At 37.9% G+C, this 20,431-nt stretch overlaps 1 protein-coding gene across 8 annotated transcripts in view; it reads right to left on the reverse strand.

The window, feature by feature from the left end:
• The window catches only part of PPM1L (protein phosphatase, Mg2+/Mn2+ dependent 1L), a 287,297-nt gene that overhangs the window by 211,763 nt on the left and 55,103 nt on the right, over positions 1-20,431 (reverse strand). The window contains exon 1 of one of the 8 annotated variants that reach the window (XM_042957044.1): positions 9,152-9,348. The exons of the other annotated variants lie outside the window; for them this stretch is intronic. Within the exon in view, the coding sequence (XP_042812978.1) occupies positions 9,152-9,202 (51 nt within the window). The 5' untranslated portion in view covers positions 9,203-9,348. Of the gene's footprint in view, positions 1-9,151; positions 9,349-20,431 lie in introns of those variants that run through there. 8 annotated transcript variants of the gene reach the window in all.

Below are 20,431 nucleotides of genomic sequence, written 5' to 3' on the forward strand. Positions count from 1 at the left end.
CCAGAAATACCTCAATTTCAGCGCAATCTTAAGGCCACGCTTTGCAAATATTTCATGTTTTCCAAAGGCACTGGTTGCCAAAGGAAACATTTTAAAGGAGCCATTAGCAAATGAAGTTGGGAAACACTACTTACAATGTATTTCTACTGGAGATCACTGGCTAGATAAAATGTTTTAGAAAAGTGCTCTTAAAAAGAAATCAATTTTTTAAAAAAGAAATCAATTTACCTTCACTTGAGCCAGCACCTCTCAAACATCTGAAATCCTTGTAAGACTTCCATGGGGCTATCCCACTTTACCCCATGATTTTTATGTACTATATATCGTGTCTCTATCACTAAAGAAATTCAAATAGGAAAGTTGCATACATTTAAGGTATATTTTAGGTGTCACTTAAGGAAAGGCCCCCCAGAGGGTCTCCCAAAGTGGCATTCATTATTTTGGCAAATTTGCCATAGTATAAGGTCTGGCCCTGAGCTGTGCAAGTTCAAAATTGAGTTTGTCAGCATATCAAAGAGATTCTACATTTCACTGGAAGATCCACAGTACTATAGTCATAACACACAACACATAACACAACACCAGAATGTCAATTGATTAGATTATAATTAACAATAAGTAGCTATAAAAACACCTATATTCTAAATTGTAGAACGCATTCATTCTCTCCCTCTGGTAGATTCACTTGGGAGGCAAATCATATTCAGAAGGTGAGCACAGAATCGGGGGGAAATGGTTAGATGAATTGCATTTTTAATGGCATCAGACTAATGGACACATTAGGCTAATGTGTCCATCTCATAATATCTTCTTTTAACAATAAACCATAACAGTAATGGACAAAAGATTGGTCTGGGGGGTTGAGAAGCTTGTATTCCTCCTTAATCGCTAGCAGCCCTAAAACTCCTCGGTCCATTCCTGAAAATGACCAGTTGCTGTCATTTCAATCTTACCTGAAGAGTGGGAAAAAATGTACTAGAGAGCTAGCTGGCTTCTTATGATCTATGTCATATTATCTAAAACAATGAGTTTGTTATACAAACACAGCTCAAAATAGGTCCCCGTAAACCAATATCCCTTGTAACCCCTAAGCCCCTCCAATATAGAAAATCTGGGGGCACCTGGTGACTCAGCTGGTTGAGCATCTGACTCTTGATTTCTGCTCCGGTCATGATCTCATAGTCCATGGGATCAAGCTCTGAATCCTTGAGGAGCCTGCTTGGGATCCTCTCTCTCTCTCTCTCTCTCTCTCTCTGACCCTCCCCCACTCAGGCTCACACTTGCTCTCTCTCTCTCTCAAAATAAATAAAATAAACTTTAAAAAAAAAAAGAAAGAAAAGAGAAGGCAAAAGAAAAGAAAAAAGAAAAGAAAGAGAATCTAGAGCTTATTCTGTACCATAATCCTCAACATCCACTGGCAGCTCTCTCCCTAACCCCATCTCTGTATTAGGGATGTCTTCACCAAAGATATCAAAATTAGGTCCATTGTCCATTAGATCCATAGATCCCTCCCCTAAAATATTAATTTAGTCACTTTCCAAGTTTACCTATAGAAAATAAGTTGTTTAAGAACGTCTGCTTAGGGGCACCTGGGTGGCTCAGTCGGTTAAGCATCTGACTTTGGTTCAGGTCATGATCTCATGGTTCATGGGTTCGAGCCCCACATCAGGCTCTGTGCTGACAGCTCAGAGTCTGAAGTCCGCTTTGTGGATTCTACCTCCCTCTCTCTCTGCCCCTGCCCAGCTCATACTTTGTCTCTCTCTCTCAAAACTAAATAAAACATTAAAATAAATAAATATAAAAAAATAAAAATGTCTGCTTAAAGACTGAAATGAATTCAATTACACATGTTTTATTTAGTCCACACAGCACATTTCTTTTTTTTAATTGGAAACCGTCACAGCTAAAAAATCCACATTTCTAGCTCCTAAAGAACCAGCAGGGTTCAGCCACTCTGGACAATGACATGGCTGAACATCAAGTGGCAAATACAGGCTGAAGCAGAATACAGACCATGTTCCCCTCGTGCCCACCCCCCTGCCGACCACTCCCTGTTGTTTTAGAGCCGCTCTTGGCAGGCATTTCCATTTGCCAGCCCCGGCTTGATCCACCATAACTTGACTCTGCAAGGTAATTCACAGAGAACAACTTACTGCACAATGTTTTCCAGTGCTTAAGGAGTTTAAGGCACAAGAAATCCTTGTTGGATCTCTTAACCTATGAGCCACGGTCAATCAGAAGAGACCCATCAGGTAAGACCTGAAACCTCCTTTTCACAACTCATTTCTAGTTTTCACTCTTCCATTTCTACCCCATGAACCTAAACCTTGAATAAAGTCTTCTATAAATATCTCCCTACCCTAACCCAAGAACTGGCTACATTTCTAGGGCCCAGTGCAAAATAAAAATGTAGGTCCCTTTTTCAAAAATTATTAAGACTTTTAAGATGATGAGAGCAGAACATTAAATCGAGTACAGGGCCTTTCTAAATGTGGAAACCTGTACAACCACAGAGGTCACATGCCTGTGAAGCCAGCCCTACCTACCCCCTTTCTTTTTTTTTTTTTTTAATTTTTTTTTTTTAACGTTTATTTATTTTTGAGACAGAGAGAGAGAGACAGAGCATGAACGGGGGAGGGTCAGAGAGAGAGAGAGGGAGACACAGAATCTGAAACAGGCTCCAGGCTCTGAGCAGTCAGCACAGAGCCCGACGCGGGGCTCGAACTCACATACCGCGAGATCGTGACCTGAGCCAAAGTCGGACGCTTAACCGACTGAGCCACCCAGGCGCCCCTACCCCCTTTCTTTTAAACTCACTCTCCAATCTGTTTTTCTGGATTCCAAGGGTCCTGCCCTAGGCTTGACAAGCTGAATCTGATCTCATTTGCTTCTGACTCTGTTTTACCTTCCCACAATAAGAACAAGAATTCCTTTCCCTGGCACAGACATTACCCTTCTTGACAAGATATACAGCATAGCATTTATATCTATATGGTCGCATGACCCTAGTGCTACTGAGTGAAACAAGAATCATAAAAAAGATGTGCAAATATTCAAGGCCCAAAAAGGAATGTCATTTTGTTCAACTTCCTTCTTTACATGCACAATTTACCTTGACAATAACAGGGGCTTGAAATCAAGCAAACTTACTTGTCTGTCTCCTATAAACTCATGTTTCCATTTTTTTAAATCACTCATATAACGTATACGCTTAAAATAGTATCATTTTTATTTATCTTTTTTATTCCTCCCTTCTTTCACCATTCAACCAATAAACTAAGATAGTCTTAAATTTTTCCAAAGCATAGTATATACACATGGTTTTACTATGTGTAGGAAGGTTTTAGATGGCACAAGGTGCTTTATTATATTAAAGTGAATAGAAAACAATATAATGAAACATAATAAACAATATAAAATATATAATAAACAAACATATATAATAAACAAATATAATGAAGAATATAATAGGGCTGCCTGCGTTGCTCAGTCAGTTAAGCGTCTGACTCTTGATTTCAGCTCAGGTCATGATCTCACTGTTCACGGGATCAAGCCCCATGTCAGGCTCTGTGCTGATGCTTAACCGTTCTCCCCCCCGCCCCCTGGTCCTCTCCTGCTCGAGCTGTCTCTCTCTCTCTCTCTCTCTCTCTCAAAAGAAATAAACATTTTTTAAAAAGAATATAATAATATCAACCTGTGAGTTCAAAGTTATTACATTTTTAAAATGTATTTAAATAAAATAAAGTGCATCATTTTAATGAAAAATATTAAAGAAATAACAACAGGGGTGGCACCTAGAAAGGAAAAATATCAAAGTGGAACTCAAATAATTTAATGCAGAAAATATGCTTTAGATTATAAGGCAAGAGAACTCTGATTCTTAAGATAAAATAAGCTTTTGTGTTTTTTTACCTCCACTGTAGTTAATATCTTTTTAGGAAGAGAAGTGGAGGGGTGCCTGGGTGGCTCAGTTGGTTAAGTTTCAGACTTTGGCTCAGGTCATGCTCTCATGGTTCATGGGTTCAAGCCCACATCAGGCTCTATGCTGAGAGCTCAGAGCTCAGAGCCTGGAGTCTGCTTCGCATTCTGTGTCTCCCTCCCTCTCTGCCCCTCTCCTGCTCTCTCTCTCTCTCTCTCTATCTCAAAAATAAATAAACATTAAAAAGAATTTAATAGAGAGAGAAGTAGAATATCAATTTGCATTAAGAGAACAATTTTTAGGGCTCCTACAGTCCTTATCAAATGAGAGTGATAAAGATCCACTGAGAGGCCAAAAGGATACCAACCAATCAAAGGAACCTAAAAATGTTTGGAATGTACATGGTAATAACCAAGACTGCTCAGCTGACTAAAGGAGTTCCTTTAGAAAGCATAGAAGCCTCCACCCTGCTAAATGACTATCCATGTACAAAGCAGATGCTACATGGACTGAGATGAGGGAGGAGAGCGAAATGTAACAGTGACATTGGAGTTCCAGTGTTGGCCCTCCCATGGGTGAATCATGTGACCCTCAGTGCTATGGACGGATATTTGTGTCTGCCCCAAAATTTGTATCTAAAGCCCCAGTCTCCAATGTGATGGTATTGGGCAGTGAAGTCTTTGGGAGGCAATTAGTGTTAGATGAGGTCATGAGGGTGAAGTCCCTATGATGGGATTAGTGCTGTTGTAAGACAAGGAGGAGACCAGAGCCTTCTCTCTCTCTTTCTCTCTTTCTCTCTCTCTGTCTCTGTCTCTCTCTCTCTCTCTCTCTCTCCCACCACCCCATATGAGGATACAGCAAGAAGACAGTCATTTGCAAACCAGGAAGAGAGCCCTCCCTCTCCAGACAACAAATCTGCTGGCACCTTGATCTAGGACTTCCTATCTTCTAGAACTGTGAGAAATATTTGTTGCTTAGCCATCCAGTCTAAGGTATCTTGTGGCAGCAGCCTAAACTGACTAAAACATTACATGACTCATTTAGCTTCTCTGCATCTCCTGATCACAGATACCAAATTTTAGAGTTAAAAAACCTCACTTGAGCCCCCATATTTTACAAATTATGAAAATCAGGTTAAATGACTCTCTCAAAGGCACACATCTTCTTGCTAGAGAGCTACAAGATCAGAACTACAGGAGAAGGCTCCTGAGTCTCCTGGCCAGCATTCCATGCCTCTCTCAGGCTGTCTCCTCCTGCTGGAATGCCCTTCCACGTCACCCCTTCTGTGTCTCTCTGAACTCCATTATATCTCAAGACCCAGTTCAATGGCATATCTGGAAAGCACTGCCTGGTCTGAGCTCCCCCACCCAACAAGGCAGAGTTCAGATTGTTCTCCGCCATCCCCATAATCCACAGCAGTGCATCCATTCAGAGAGTAAAACACGTCCCCACATTGTACTCTGGTTAGTGAACTTTGCATTCCTTTTCCCCATATACTGTGAATTCTTTGAGTAAAAGGAAGTCTTACTCATCTTTATACTTCTAATGTTCCAAAATGCCTGCTGCATAAAAGGTATGTAATAAGTAAATATAAATTTACACATAATTTATAATGAAAACATGATATTCCAAACTGCAATCAGTGTAAGAACGAGTTATAGGACAATATAAAACTATCATTAGCTACATAAATATTGCTTGTAGAACAATCTGGGATATCTGCCCCAGCACCATTTTCCAGTTGGAAATCACTAGGAGTTGAAGAGACTGCCAGCACTGGTCTTAAACATGTCAGGCATTGTGCTGGGTGCTTTGGACTTAATCTTCATAACAATCTGTGAGTAAGTACCATTATATCCATTTTGCTGATAAGAAAGCCAAATTTCAGAGAGCTTAAGCTTCATTAAGATAACATAGGTGGCATATAAGAAGGAGCTGGGACTCAAATCTAGATTTCTTATGCCTCTGCTCATTGCTTCACATGGATCCTGAGCTTCTCACACACAGCCTGTCTGACCCTAGAAGGTAGCCTAGGATTATTTAACTGAAAAATCCAAAACACTAAATCAGTCCCATGAACTAGCAATGCAGAAGAGCCTAGCCACCTGCCTCTCATCCTCTCTATACCCATCTTTGTATAACAGGGGTCATGCTAGCTGGCTGAGATTAACTCAGAAGAGTACTTAAAACATAATGTCTTAGTTATATAATTCTGAGCTGTTTAAGCTTAATTCCACTCAAATTACAGAATGATACTGAGTATCACAAAGGATTGCTGACTAAAAGAAAATATATACGAGCAAAGCCTCTGTTGCCATCAACTCATATTCAAAACCTACCTAATACTTCCTCCTTACCCCCAACTCATCACTGATTTTTATTAAAAAGTTAACTCAGACCACACATAGGTTGATTTTTAATCATGTGGCCGGTAATGAAAAACTCGGGTTCTCCCTGGTAACATATGAAACATGTTTAAACAAGTGCATTCCAATGCATCCAACATTAAACCCCCTTGGGTGCTGTCCAAGGTAGGTGGAGGCTATAGCTGGTACTGTTCAACTGAATTCCAACCCCAACACCCAACATAGTTCCTGGCATAGAACAGGAATTTGGAAAATGTTGTGTTGATTTATAATCTGTGCTCAAGTGGGCAATTAGAAAGCTTCTTTAAATAGTTCTTAAATACTCTTAAATCTACTACTGCTGAAATCTTATGCACACTTACAAATAGCAGACTTAAGGATATTTTTAAACTATTTAAAGTTTTGAAATTGCATGAGAAAATATAATATCAAGATTCACCAGGAGAAAAAAAAAAAAGCTTTGAGTATAACTTTTAGGTCTTAATTTTCCCCCATTGCAGAATGTGCAATTGTAGACTAAGGATCGAATCTGACCTATCAATCTCATGTAATCTTGAGACCAAAAAATTCAGCAATAAATGAAAATTTATTTTCAGAGCCACAAAGTGTAATTATGATTTGACTTGTCTCTCTTCCATGTAAATCTAAATTTCCCTAAACCGTTTAGAAAACTAAATATTAAACTTTTAGGGTGGGGTAGGAATAATATAAAGTACTCTCATTCCCAGAAAAAAGTTTATAAATGACTTCCCTTCATGGCTTTACCCTACCTCAAACTAATGCCTCCAAAGGAAAATGTATGTGCTTCTTCCTTCTGATCTAGTACTAGATTATTATAGGTCAGGGTCAATTTTTCCTTGGGAAGGTTACTGGGAGATTAAACGAGTTAATCCATGTAAAGCATAAGGACCATGGCTGGTTCAGGGTTGGCATTCAATAATAGCAGCTATGACGGGGGTGCCTGGGTGGCTCAGTTGGTTAAGCGTCCAACTTCAGCTCAGGTCATGATCTCGTGGTTTGTGAGTTCAAGCCCTAAGTCTGGCTCTGTGCTGACAGCTCAGAGCCTGGAGCCTGCTTTGGATTCTGTGTCTCCCTCTCTCTCTCTGCCCCTCCCCCACTTATGCTCTGTCTCTCTCTGCCTATCAAAAATAAATAAATGTAAGAGAAATTTTTTTAATTAAAAAAATAATAATAATAGCAGCTATGACAATTACCAAAAGGATAATGAGGATGAGAATGATGATAACAAAAGAAAACTTCACATTTTGTTTTAAGTTAAGCTAAAAACCACTGTACTCAAAGAAATGCCCAAACAAAGAGCAAGGTCAGCTCATAAAGCCAAGATTCATCATCAGGTTTCTGAAATTCTTTCTTGTTTTCTCAACTACCCTAAGGATTTCAGTCCTGTTTATGTGATAGGCCAATCCACTTGAGTTTTCCAGGACTGAGAAGCAGCTGCCAGGCTACAGTTTTGTAGGCTGGTGCAGCATGTGTGAAGGACACCCTAATGTGTCGAGGAACAGGCGAGGAAAGGTAGGGCATTGGGACCAAAGCTTGAGATTTTTGCCCACTTTAATGAACTGGAAAGTATCTGTGTATTCATCCCACACCTCCCACTCCCCTGATAAACCAAGCTGCTGCTCCCTTAATAACCCTACCTCCCAAGACCCTCCTAATGCTCAACCGTATCTCTGCCAGTTGACAAGTAGAGCTGACAGGTTACAAATGAAACCCTGTTCCAGCCTGTCTACCTGCAGGATGTAAATGGACTTAGTGAAGCAAGAAGGGAACAGAAGGCCCCCAATAAGGGAAAATCAGCCATTTTTTTAAAGGTGGATGAAAAAACAATAAAGTGTATCTGATGTATTTACAGATACAAAGCAGAAGAGCATCCCTCTCTGGTAGCTGAGTGAGTTGTCTGGCAGCCTCCTTAGCCACAGTTTTGCTTTGTTTTAATGAGAAGAATGTGAAAGGAAGGAGAGTGTAAGACAAATCAGAGATGGGACAAGTCTTGAAAAGCTGCTTCTAACAACTATTTGTGGGCTGAGAAGTGAGGTAGGCAAATGCCAGCTGTGCTTCCCTCTTTCCTTCCATTCACCTGTTCATATATTACACATTTATTGACCACTTGCTGGTGCCAGATACCACAGGGGCTGTTAAGGATACTGAGACAAAGGGTTGGGTCCCTATCTTCCAGGAGATGGGTGGAGTTTTGATAAATAAAAACGAAGAGGGAGGGCATTCCAGGTCAAAGAAACCCACTTAACTGGTGGGGGAAACAACCTGTGCAGAGAGGTAAACAAGCACAGAGCATGTTCTGGAATACCGAGGAGACCAGAGTCTTCTACCACATGCTCTTCCTTGGGCCAGTAAATGACAACATGTATCATGTTCTCGCTGTGTGACTTCCCTGCCCTGGAATTACTGCTTCCTTCTAACAACTGGTCTCCTTAACTAAGTTAAGAATGACCGTGCTATTGGAGGTACACAGATTCAGACACAAATGCTTCAGTGAAGAGCAAGTGTTGTTGTTTTTTTTTTTTTAATTATGCATCTCTCTCAGGTTATCTGGGTATTTGTTACTAAGCCATTTTAGTTGATTTTGGTAACCTATTATAAATAAAAGGTGTTTGGGGTGTTGTGCTTTTGTTTAGTTTTTCTAAAGATACTTAAGCACCATATTTATATAGCATCAAGAAGCACTAACCCACTAATCCACATGGTTTCTACATACATTATCCTACACTAATAACATTACGCCATCACTCAATTGGATGGAGCACAGAAGCCTGTGTGAAAGCAGTCTAAGAGCTATCCCTTTGTTAGGCATTGTAATTTGGCCATTCTTTTATACTTTCTGTCCTACCTCTCCAAGGGTCTTCTTTAAAAGTAGAAGTCTTTCTGGATGATAGAGCATGCACACAATTTCCCCAGTTCTGCCAGTCCTACCCTTGGAATTTCCCCTCTAGAAGGGGGAAAAGGGAGAGAACAACAAAAAGGAATCTTATTTCTCTATCAAATAAACCTCTTTAGACATAATGATTTTTTTTTTAATCAGCTAGTAAAAATGTATCTCAGAGGATAACAAGATTTCTGCTGGAAGCGAACCCTTGCAGAGGCTGACCACATTTGCAAATGCAAAATGCCATTACTTCCCCAACAACCTCAGCAACATTAGTCTCTGGTCAAAGGACCAGAGGAAGAGGGAGGGGGACTGTCCTCCTTCTAAATGGGGAGGGAATGCAGCCAAGCAAAAAGAGTTCGAGAAAGAACAATGGCCTCCCAGTGAGAAAGTGTGTTAAGTAGGTCGGTATTGGAACCGCATTTTGTTGCACACAAATCCACCATTGTTCCTTTATATTTTCTTTCCCTTTTCTTTCCTACTTCTTTTCTTTCTTCTGCCCTATTCACTATTACTGTCATCTCATGTGAGTTTTTTTTAAACCATGATATATTTGTTCAATTATCTGTAGACCTAGAGCTTCTTCATCAAATTAGCTGATCTCTATTTATAGCTGATAATACTGTACAGGGGATCTAATAAAAATTCCTGAGGGTGATAAAACTAAGTCAGATTGTGATTGCTGTTTTTGACCCAAGGATTGTTGCCATTATCCAATAAATTTGCTTCAATAAACGTAAATATGTATTTTCTTTTAAAGGTATTACTTTTCAATAAGAAACACTAGGATGCATAGTATCAGGAGATAACATTTTCACAATTTGCTGCAAGCCCTACTCCAAGATCACATTATCTTTAAAAAAAAATGAGCTTTAAGAGACATAAAGATGAAATAAACCTAAATAGACTTTATATAATGATTCTATCAGGAACAGAATTCATCTGTACCTGGTAAGTATAATCACATAAAATGTGCTGATACATTTTTAACAATTAATACATAAAACTGCCAAAGAAACTCCGTAATACTCAATACTCAAGTGTGACTTTTGTTGTTGCTATGGATGTATCTCCATATCTATTAATTTCACAAAACATTTTCTTTCATTTACTATGCTCAATTTACCAATTGTTCTAATGGCTCCTGATGATATTTAAAAGTATAATGAAAAAAACAAAAGCAAACGGCATCATTAAGCCAGGGTCTAACAAGGACCCCAAACCAGAGTCTGAGGTATGGATCAAAATCCATCTTAAAACCCAAGCTGCAGTTCATCATATCCTTTCAACAGTTAAGGCTGAAACACCTAGATGTCAATACATTTCTATGTCTATCATAAGACTAATCTTGGAGGCAAGACTATCTTTCACCTACAGTGAGGTCATGTCTAAAAACAATGAAATCCTGACAAGGTAACTGAAACCTCAGAAAGCAAAACCACAGATAAGGGGGAACTACTGCATATAATTTTTTTTTCCACTGAGGCTTTCAGTGACAGAGCTTGGATTTGTGGCCATCGCCCTAGTGATGGAGGTGCACTGATCTATCCACATCCTCACATCTGACACCCATATGCCCAAATGCCCACTTATAAAAAAATTTTTTTTAACTTTATTTATTTACTTTGAGAGAGAGAGTATGAGCAGGGGAGGGGCAGGGAGAGGGAGAAAGAATCCCAAAAAGGCTCCGTGCAGCAAGTACAGAGCCCAATGAGGGGCCTGAACTCACAAACCAGGAGATCATAAACTGAACCAAAACCAGGAGCCCGACACTTAACCGACTAAGCCACCCAGGCACCCCTCCTCCAAATGTCCACTTTTGTCAGATGGGCAGCTAGGGTTCAAAGGACAGACTTTGACCACACAAAATGAACGAGCTAACAGACACCCACAGGATTCCAGCCCATGACCTTTCCCTCATAAGAACTTCCTGCCCTAATCACACACTAACAGTGCTAAAACATGTATTCAAAATACCACCAAGTTCATGATTCAGTAGATTAACAAGCACTCATAAATAACCAGTTTTGAAATTCAGTAAGAACTTTATGTCTAGATAGGAACTGCATAACAAAAGCAAGAGTTCTTTTGGTCTCTGGATATTATATCCAGAGTAATTCAAAGAAACCAACTTGAGATTAAATCAGACTTAGTCAATTAAAAAAAGGGGGCGGGGGGCATGCTTGGGTGGCTCAGTTGGTTGAACATCCAACTCTTGATTTTGGCTCAGGTCATGATCCCAGGGTTGTGGGATTGAGCCCTGCATCAGGCTCCACACTGAGAGTGGAGCCTGCTTAAGATTCTCTCTCCTTCTCTCTCTGCCCCCTACCCCACTCATGCTCGCTCTCTCTCTCAAATTAAAAAAAAAAAACAAAACAAAAAAAAAAAAAACAGGCCTGGTCATCTATACTGAGTAGCATAATTGTTGTCAACAGCTCCAATGTCAGACACCTGGATTTAAATCCCAGGTTTGGGAGCTATAGGAACTTAAATTATTTAACACCTCTGTGCCTCACTTTCATCATCTGTAAATGAGGGGTACTAATATGCCTACCTCATAGGGTTCTTGTGAGAATTAAATAAGTTAATACATAAAAAGTACTTAGCAGGGTACCTGGCACATAGTAAATATTGAAAAAACTGTAGCAGTTATGTAGTATTATTGTTATACTAACTACCTCTGGTCATACCTATACTAATACTGATTTTACAAATAGAGAAAATGAATGACAAACATTATAAAGATAAATCATTATATATGAAGATCAAAAGTATGATCACTTATACGTTTGCACAACAGACTGAGTCTTAACATTACTTCATATTAATATATGATACATCAACCATTTTTTAAAACTCCCTCACTACTCTAACCATCTGTAATCAAGAAGAGCATTAAGAAAAATCAAAGGCAGGAAACAACCAGATAAAGAACAGAAAACATTAACTGGTTCCTTGTAAATTAGAACTCCCCTGAACTTTGTCTCACCAAAGACTATGCTGGCAATCTTCCAGGCATCCAGAGCTTGTACAAATGATGAATACTAATTTATGTAAATTGGACTTTTTTTTTCTCTTGAGATAACAGCAGACAGTTCCAATCTTATTGTTATGAGTAGTGACTTTTTTTTACTTTCTTTGTCTTCTAAGACTTACTTTTTATATTCTATTTGTCTCATAGTTTTTGTTCATATGTTTTCCCCTTTTGAACTCATGTGCTCTCTTTTTACCTCCAAATTTTTATTTAAATTCCTATTAGTTAACATACAGTGTAATACTAGTTTCAGGTGTAGAATTTACGTACGACATCCAGTGCTTATCACAGTAAGTGCCCTCCTTAATATCCATCACCCATTTAGCCCATCCCCCTACCCACCCCCCCTCCAGCAACTCTCAGTTTCTTCTCTATAGTTAAGAGTCTGTTTTATGGTTTTTTTCTCTCTCTCTCTTTTTCCTTTGCTTGTCTTTTTGTTTCTCACAGTCCACATATGAGTGAAATCATATGGTATTTTTGTCTTTAACTTATTTAGCTTAGCATAATACACTCTAGTTCCATCCACATCATCTCAACATGCAAAAAAATGAAACAACTACTTTCTTACACCATATACAAAAATAAATTAAAAATGGATGAAAGACCTAATGTGAGACAGGAAGCCATCAACATCCTAGAGGAGAACACAGGCAGTAACCTTTTTGACCTTGGCCATAGCAACTTCTTACTAGATATGTCTCCTGATGCAAGGGAAACAAAAGCAAAAAATAAACTATTGGGATGTCACTAAAATAAAAAGCTTTTGCACAAAAGGAAACAATCAACAAAACTAAAAGGCAACCTATGGAATGGGAGAAGATATTTGCAAATGACATATCTGATAAAGGGTTAGTATCCAAAATCTCTAAAACACTTATCAAACTGAACACCAAAAAACCATAAACAATCCAGGTAAAAATGGGCAGAAGACATCAATAGACATGTTTCCAAAGAAGACATATGCATGGCTAGCAGACACATGAAAAGATAGTCAACATCACTCACCATCAAGGAAATAAAAATCAATTACAATGAGATATCACCTCATACCTGTCAAAATGGCTAAAATTAACACAGGAAACAACAGGTTTTGGTGAAGATGTGGAGAAAGGGGAACAAACACTCTTACACTGTTGGTGGGAATGCAAACTGCTATAGTCACTCTGGAAAATACTATGGAGATTCCTCAAAAAGTTAAAAATAAAACTGCCCTACAATCCAGTAATTGTACTAGTAGGTATTTACCCAAAGGATACAAAAATACAGATTCAAAGGAGTACATGCACCCCAATGTTTATAGAGGCACTATCCCTATGATCCAGCAACTGCACTACTAGGTATTTACCCAAAGGATACAGAAGTACTGATTCAAAAGGGATACATGTGCCATGATGCTTACAGCAGCATTATCAACAATAGCCAAACTATGGAAAGAGTCCAAATACACATTGACTTATGAATGGATAAAGAAGATATATATATATGTATATATATATCTTCTTTTTCCACAATGGAAAATTACTCAGCCATAAAAAACTAATTAAATCATGTTCTCTTTCTTAAACACAACCCTTTTTTGAAAATTGTTCCTTTTAGATATTCTAATTCAACTTTTCTTAATTTACATTCAATTTTGTGCACTAGGGCCTGGGATGGTACCTTAAACATAATAGATACTTCAACTATTTGTTCACTAATTGTAGTATAGTATCTGTGGGTAGCTCAGCTATTTCAACACTCTTAGATCTGGTGCATGTTAGTTTTCATTACTACTAATACTTTTCACCATCGTGGAACTACATAAATTATCACTTACATTTGGGTAATTTCTTTCTTTTTTAATTTTTTTAATGTTTATTTATTTTTGAGAGAGACAGAGGGTGAGCAGGGGAGAGGCAGAGAGAGAAGGAGACACAGAGTCCAAAGCAGGCTCCAGGCTCCGAGCTGTCAGCACAGAGCCTCACACAAGGCTCAAACCCACAAAACTATGAGACCATGACCTAAGCCGAAGTTGGATGCTTAACTGACTGAGCCACCCAGACACCCCTTGGTAATTTCTATTTGACAACATTTCAAATTGAAATATGCCTTCCAGTCTATATTGCTGATGGATAATTACTATCATGATGCTCAATAAAATTAGGAAAAAAGCTTACTTATGGAAAATAAGCAGGCAATTTTTATAAAAGAGACTTTTAAAGAATCTAAAGACAACAGTATTACATTAAATACCAAATGCACAAAAAATTTTGGACCCAGTAACACTTTTATTATACATAAACATACCCATAAATTATATATGTATATATGTGTGTATATGTATACACACACACACACACACACACACACACACACACACACACATTCTAACAGATATAAAATATCCCTAGGAACATTTTGCTTTGAGAGGACCTTAACCATGGCAGGTGTCCTGTAACAAATAACAATTACTATAGAAGAAAAGATGAGAAAAGGTAAGAACTATTTTAGTTCATTTAAATGATAGAGTTCTGAGTCCTTTGGAACCAGAATCCTGGGATGACTTTATTATGTTCATTAAAAGAACACTAATTTCTTCATACAAGGAATAACCATTTGGTGATCTGCCAAGAGGTCAACTTTTATAAAGAAAAGCTAAGGTGAAAATATTTTAGGGGCACCTGGGTGGCTCAGTTGGTTAAGCATCCAACTTCAGCTTAGGTCATGATCTCACGGTTTGTGGGTTCGAGCCCTGAGCCTGAAGCCTGCTTCAGATTCTGTGTGTCTCTCTCTCTGCCCCTCCCCTGCTCAAGCTCGCTCTCTCTCTCTCTCTCTCTCTCAAAAATAAATAAATATTTTAAAAAAAGAATATATTTTAAAAGAATGACAATTATGTTGGGTGATCTTAAATAGCATAAAATTAACACTGTTACAAAAAAGTACAAAAAATAAAACATATACACACCATATTGTAAATGTTTTTCAAAGTATATTTAAAAAAAAAGTCTCAGGGCTATGTGGCATGGTGGGAAGAACGCAGTCTTGGCCACCAAAAGACCTCAGTTCTGATTCACCTTTGCCTCTTTACTTCTAAAGCTATCAAGAAAGAGAATTCAAATAAAATTAGATAGGTAATATATTCAGTGCAGTGCCTAACACATAGTAAGGGCTCCATAAATAATAGTATCACTACCATTAAGAGAAGGCATATTGAATACATATTTAGTTTTGTACTCTTTCAAAATTCTACTAGAATGTAATGAGATTCAGAATAAAGAAATAAACAAATATAATGAAAAGAGAAGAGAAGACAATAACAACAAAATTTGGGGAGGTGGGAAACAGAGGGATGAATCATAACTAACCTAGCAGAGTTGACAAGGCTGAATCCTAGACCTCTTGCAGGGCTCTTAGCTGTACTGTTTTAAACTAAAACTTATCAAAGAAACCTAATTATCTATTATGGTTTTATTATACTAAAACATTCCTATCTAAGGGTTACTGCCTGGCTCAGTCAGTAAAGCATGCTACTCCTAATCTCAGGATTGTGAGTTCAGACCCCACATTCAGTGTAGAGCTTACTTTAAAAAAACAAAAACAGGGGCACCTGGTGACTCAGTTAAGCATCCAACTTCAGCTCAGGTCATGATCACACAGCTTGTGAGTTTGAGCCCCACGCTGAGCTCTGCACTAAAGGCTTGGATCCTACTTCAGATCCTCTGTCACTCTCTCTTTCTGCCCCTCCCTGGCTCTCTCTTTCTCTCCCTCAAAAATAAATAAACATCAAAGAAGAAGAAGAAGAAGAAGAAGAAGAAGAAGAAGAAGAAGAAGCAGCAGCAGCAGCAGCAGCAGCAACACTTGCCTACAAAATACAGGCTCACTTCCTAGCTGTCAAGTTCAAGAACACTCTCTGCAAGGCACTACTGATGAAAGTGTAAATTGGTGCAACCCATTTGGAGAAGAATTCAGTAATATCTACTAAAGTATAAAGTATGCATATCTTATCACCTAGCAATTGCACTCCTACAAATATATCCTAAAAATTCCTATATAAAAAGAAATATGTACAAAAATGTTCATAGCAGCATTGCTTATACTACCAAAACATGGAAATCATTGAAATGTTCATTAACAGAAAAAGACAAAAATGAATCACAATATGGCCACACAATGAACAGCAGTGAAAATAAGTGAACTAATATTACATGCATCTACCTGAATGAATCTCATAAACAACTCAGCTAAATAGAGCTGCAGAAAAATATATACAGCATAATACCATACATATAAAGTTTAAGACCACACAAAATGATACTATAAATTTCTTAGAGATACACACATATGTAGTTCGGGGGGGTGGTTTAAAAGGGAATGATAAACAGCCAATTTAAATAGTGGAGTTACTACTAAGGCTCAAGAGAAAGAAATGAAATCAAGGAGCAGAATACAGGAAATAATATATTTAATTTCTTATACTAGGAATTGTGAATATGGGAGTCTAATGCATTAAATTTTAGGTCCTTTTGCATATCTTTTTATGTCTTAAATATTTTATAATAAAAATTTAAATCTCATATAAAAATGCTGAGACTCTCTAGCTTTGTATCACCAAATGCTAAAAGTACGAAAGCAAACAAAAGCAGTGGTGATTTCATCATCGTGCACCTTATCTAAACACACGTGAACACTTAGCAAATAACAACTCTGTGCCACAATGGCAATGCAATAATGCATTCTCTCTTAAATCCAACCCCAAGCAGTTCTTCATTCCACCATCACTGCTCAGGTTATGCCTCGCATCCCTCACCTTGAACTGGTCATCTCATTTCATTCTCCACCCACCTCCTGTCTGGACTCCATATTGTCCCCACTGCCTGCTTTAAAAAATCACATCAACATATAGAAGCCAACACACATGAAAAGATGCTCAACGTCAGTCACCATCAGGGAAATGCAATTCAAAACCACCTGTCAGAATGGTTAAAAGCAAAAACACAAGAAACGAGTGCTGGCGAGAATATGGGGAAAAAGTAACTCTGATGCACCACTGATGGGAATGCAAACTAGTACAGCCACTGTGGAAAACACTATGGAGGTTCCTCAAAAAATTAAAAATATAATTACCATATGATCCAGTAATTCCACTACTGGGTATTTACCCAAAGAATACAAAAACACTAACTCAAAAAATATATGCACCCCTATGTTTACTACAGCATTATTCACAGTAACAAAATTATGGAAGCAACCCAAGTGTCCATCAATAGATAAATGGATAAAGAAGATGTGGTGTATACATACAATGGAATATCACTCAGCCATAGAAAAGAATGAAATCTTGGGGTGCCTGGGTGGCTCCATTGGTTAAGCGTCCAACTTCGGCTCAGGTCATGATCTCGCGGTTTGTTGAGTTCGAGCCCCATATCGGGCTCTGCGCTGACAGCTCGGAACCTGGAGCCTGCTTCAGACTCTGGGTCTCTCCATCTCTCGGCCCCTCCCCTGTTCATGCTCTGTGTCTCTCTGTCTCTGAATAATAAATAAACATTAAAAAAGATTTTTTTTTAAAGAAAAGAATGAAATCTTGCCATTTGCAGTAACATGGATGGATCTAGAGGGTATAATGCTAACTGAAATAGTCAGAGAAAGACAAATACCATGTGATTTCACTCATATGTGGAATTTAAGAAAAACAAACAAACAAAGAAAAAAAGAGCAAACCAAGAAACAGACTCTTAATTTTAGAGAACAAACTGATGGTTAACAGAGAGGGGATGGGCGGGGGGATGGGTGAAAAAGCTGAAGAGGATTAAGAATACACTTATCATGATGAGCACCAAGTAATGTATAGAATTGGATCAGCACATGGTACACCTGAAACTAATATACACTGTATGTTAACCATACTGGAATTAATTTTTTTAAGTAATAATAATAAAGAGAGATAAAGTCCTTTAAAAATCACTTCAAAATAATATGGCCTTTTGTAGCAACGTGGATGGAACTGGATAGTGTTATGCTAAGTGAAATAAGTCATACAGAGAAAGACAGATACCATATGTTTTCACTCTTATGTGGATCCTGAGAAACTTAACAGAAGACCATGGGGGAAGGGAAGAAAAAAAAAAAAAAGAGGTTAGAGAGGGAGGGAGCCAAAACATAAGAGACTCTTAAAAGTTGAGAACAAACAGAGGGTTGATGGTAGGTGGGAGGGAGGTGAGGGTGGGTGAGGGGTATTGAGGAGGGCACCCGTTGGATGAGCACTGGGTGTTGTATGGAAACCAATTTGACAATAAATTTCATATTAAAATAAATAAATAAAGAAAAGAAAGAATAAAATTTTAAAAAATCACTTCAAAATAAAGCATGAACAGAACTTACTTAGTAGGTCAAAGTTCTTGTCGATGTTCTAGTTCTTGGCATTGGTGATGGGTTCATAGGTATTCTTCATATTATTAGTACATTAAAAAAAAACTAACAATAAAATGACCAATGCTCCAGTTTGTCATGAAGCAAAGATAATAATCAATCTAATTCTATATACCTGAGGTGCATTTTAAAAAAAATAATAATAGCTCTCCTGGCTAATCTACGTTCCCTCATGGATCTTACATGCTAGTGGATAAAGAAAGACAACCAACAAGCAATACATAAAATTTACAGTATGTTAGGCAGTGAAACATATTTATTTTATTTACTGATCAGTTAGTTACTTTTTCTTCAGTATAAACTCTAAGAAGGCAAGAATTTTTTCATTACTATACCCCCAGTACTCAGAATACCACCTGACACATAGTAGGTAATCGATAAATACTTGTTGAAGGAATGATCAATACATGGCAAAATAAATGTTCAGCTAATGTTAACTGCTGCTGTCATTATTACTGTGTCTGTAGTATGGCCTTTCCTACTACATGTTCAATGATAATGGGAAGTGAATTTTGGAAAGACAAAACATCTTGCCTTCAACAATGCTGGAATCTGAATAAAAACTTACAGTTACAGTCTAGACCTCCACTAAGTGATTCTTATGACTGGAACTACTCAGTTTCTTAAGCTATATTAAATGAAACCATGTAATGTCATGAACCCACATATCTCAGCATACCTTACACTTTTTTTTTTAATTTCGAAAAAAGCTTTTGTTATAATGTAAAAGAAGAAATTTAGACCAACTGACATGAAGCAATTTGCCTAAAGTCAGACCTGTTACAGGCTGGTTTAGAATTCTTGGACTCACAATATCATTTTAGACCCAGTGCTACCATCTACCATAATTATAGTGCTCAGTTTATACTCCTGAATTTCTTTTCATCTGCTGGCCAATTTTGTCACCAAGATAGTTAAACAGCAATATATCTATCACTTTTGATCAAACTATAAATATCAAGGCAAGACTTCTAGCAGTACACAAAAAGAGAGCAACAGAAGTTAGAAGTTAGAAGCTACCGTGCACAAGTAAAACAAAGGGAGGCTTGTTTTTGCTTGTCCCAAAACATATCAGAAGACACTCTAAAATGATGGCAGAAGACAAGCAGTCTGAAAAAAACAATGGCCGTTGAAAGACAAGGAGAATCACATTTTTAAGAGTATAACTGCCACATTTTTCTGTGGTCTATATAATTTTTCAGAGTTCAAAACCTATCAATTGATTATTTTAGTCAATATTTTGATGTACTAGGAATGCTACTAAATGAGATAAGAAATTAAAAAAAAATGGAGGGCAGTGAGCTCAATAACTCAGTTGGATATCAGATCAAAGGCATTCCAGTTTACTTGAACTGTGTCGCAAATACTAGACAAAGGCTTTTAAATAAATACACTGTCCAAGCAATCTTGAGTAAGGCACTAATTTCATACAAAACATGTCCTATTCTTATTAAGGCTATACTAGTCTCAACTTCACCACCAACCTTTCTCAAGTTGCAGTTTTGTCTTTGTTCTATAACCTTTCTTTTGTGTTTGATACTGCTCTTAAAGATTTCCACACTTTTTGACAAAGCCAGTGTGCTGAGTTCACTTTGATATCTTTGCAGCATCTGGCAATTTTTAACTTTTTCTTCAAACTCTCTCCTCCTTGAGCTTCCCTGACTTAGATGTTTCTGGTTTTCTCATACTATGATTCTACCTCTCTTTAAATTATGCTTTTTCCTCCATCTGCTAACTATCCCTTGATGAACAGAGTGCATTCCACAGTTTTAAGCAATAGCTCCTCATAATTGATTCTCAACTCT

Source organism: Panthera tigris, chromosome C2 (assembly GCF_018350195.1).
Source record: "Panthera tigris isolate Pti1 chromosome C2, P.tigris_Pti1_mat1.1, whole genome shotgun sequence".
Classification (NCBI taxonomy): Eukaryota; Metazoa; Chordata; class Mammalia; order Carnivora; family Felidae; genus Panthera; species Panthera tigris.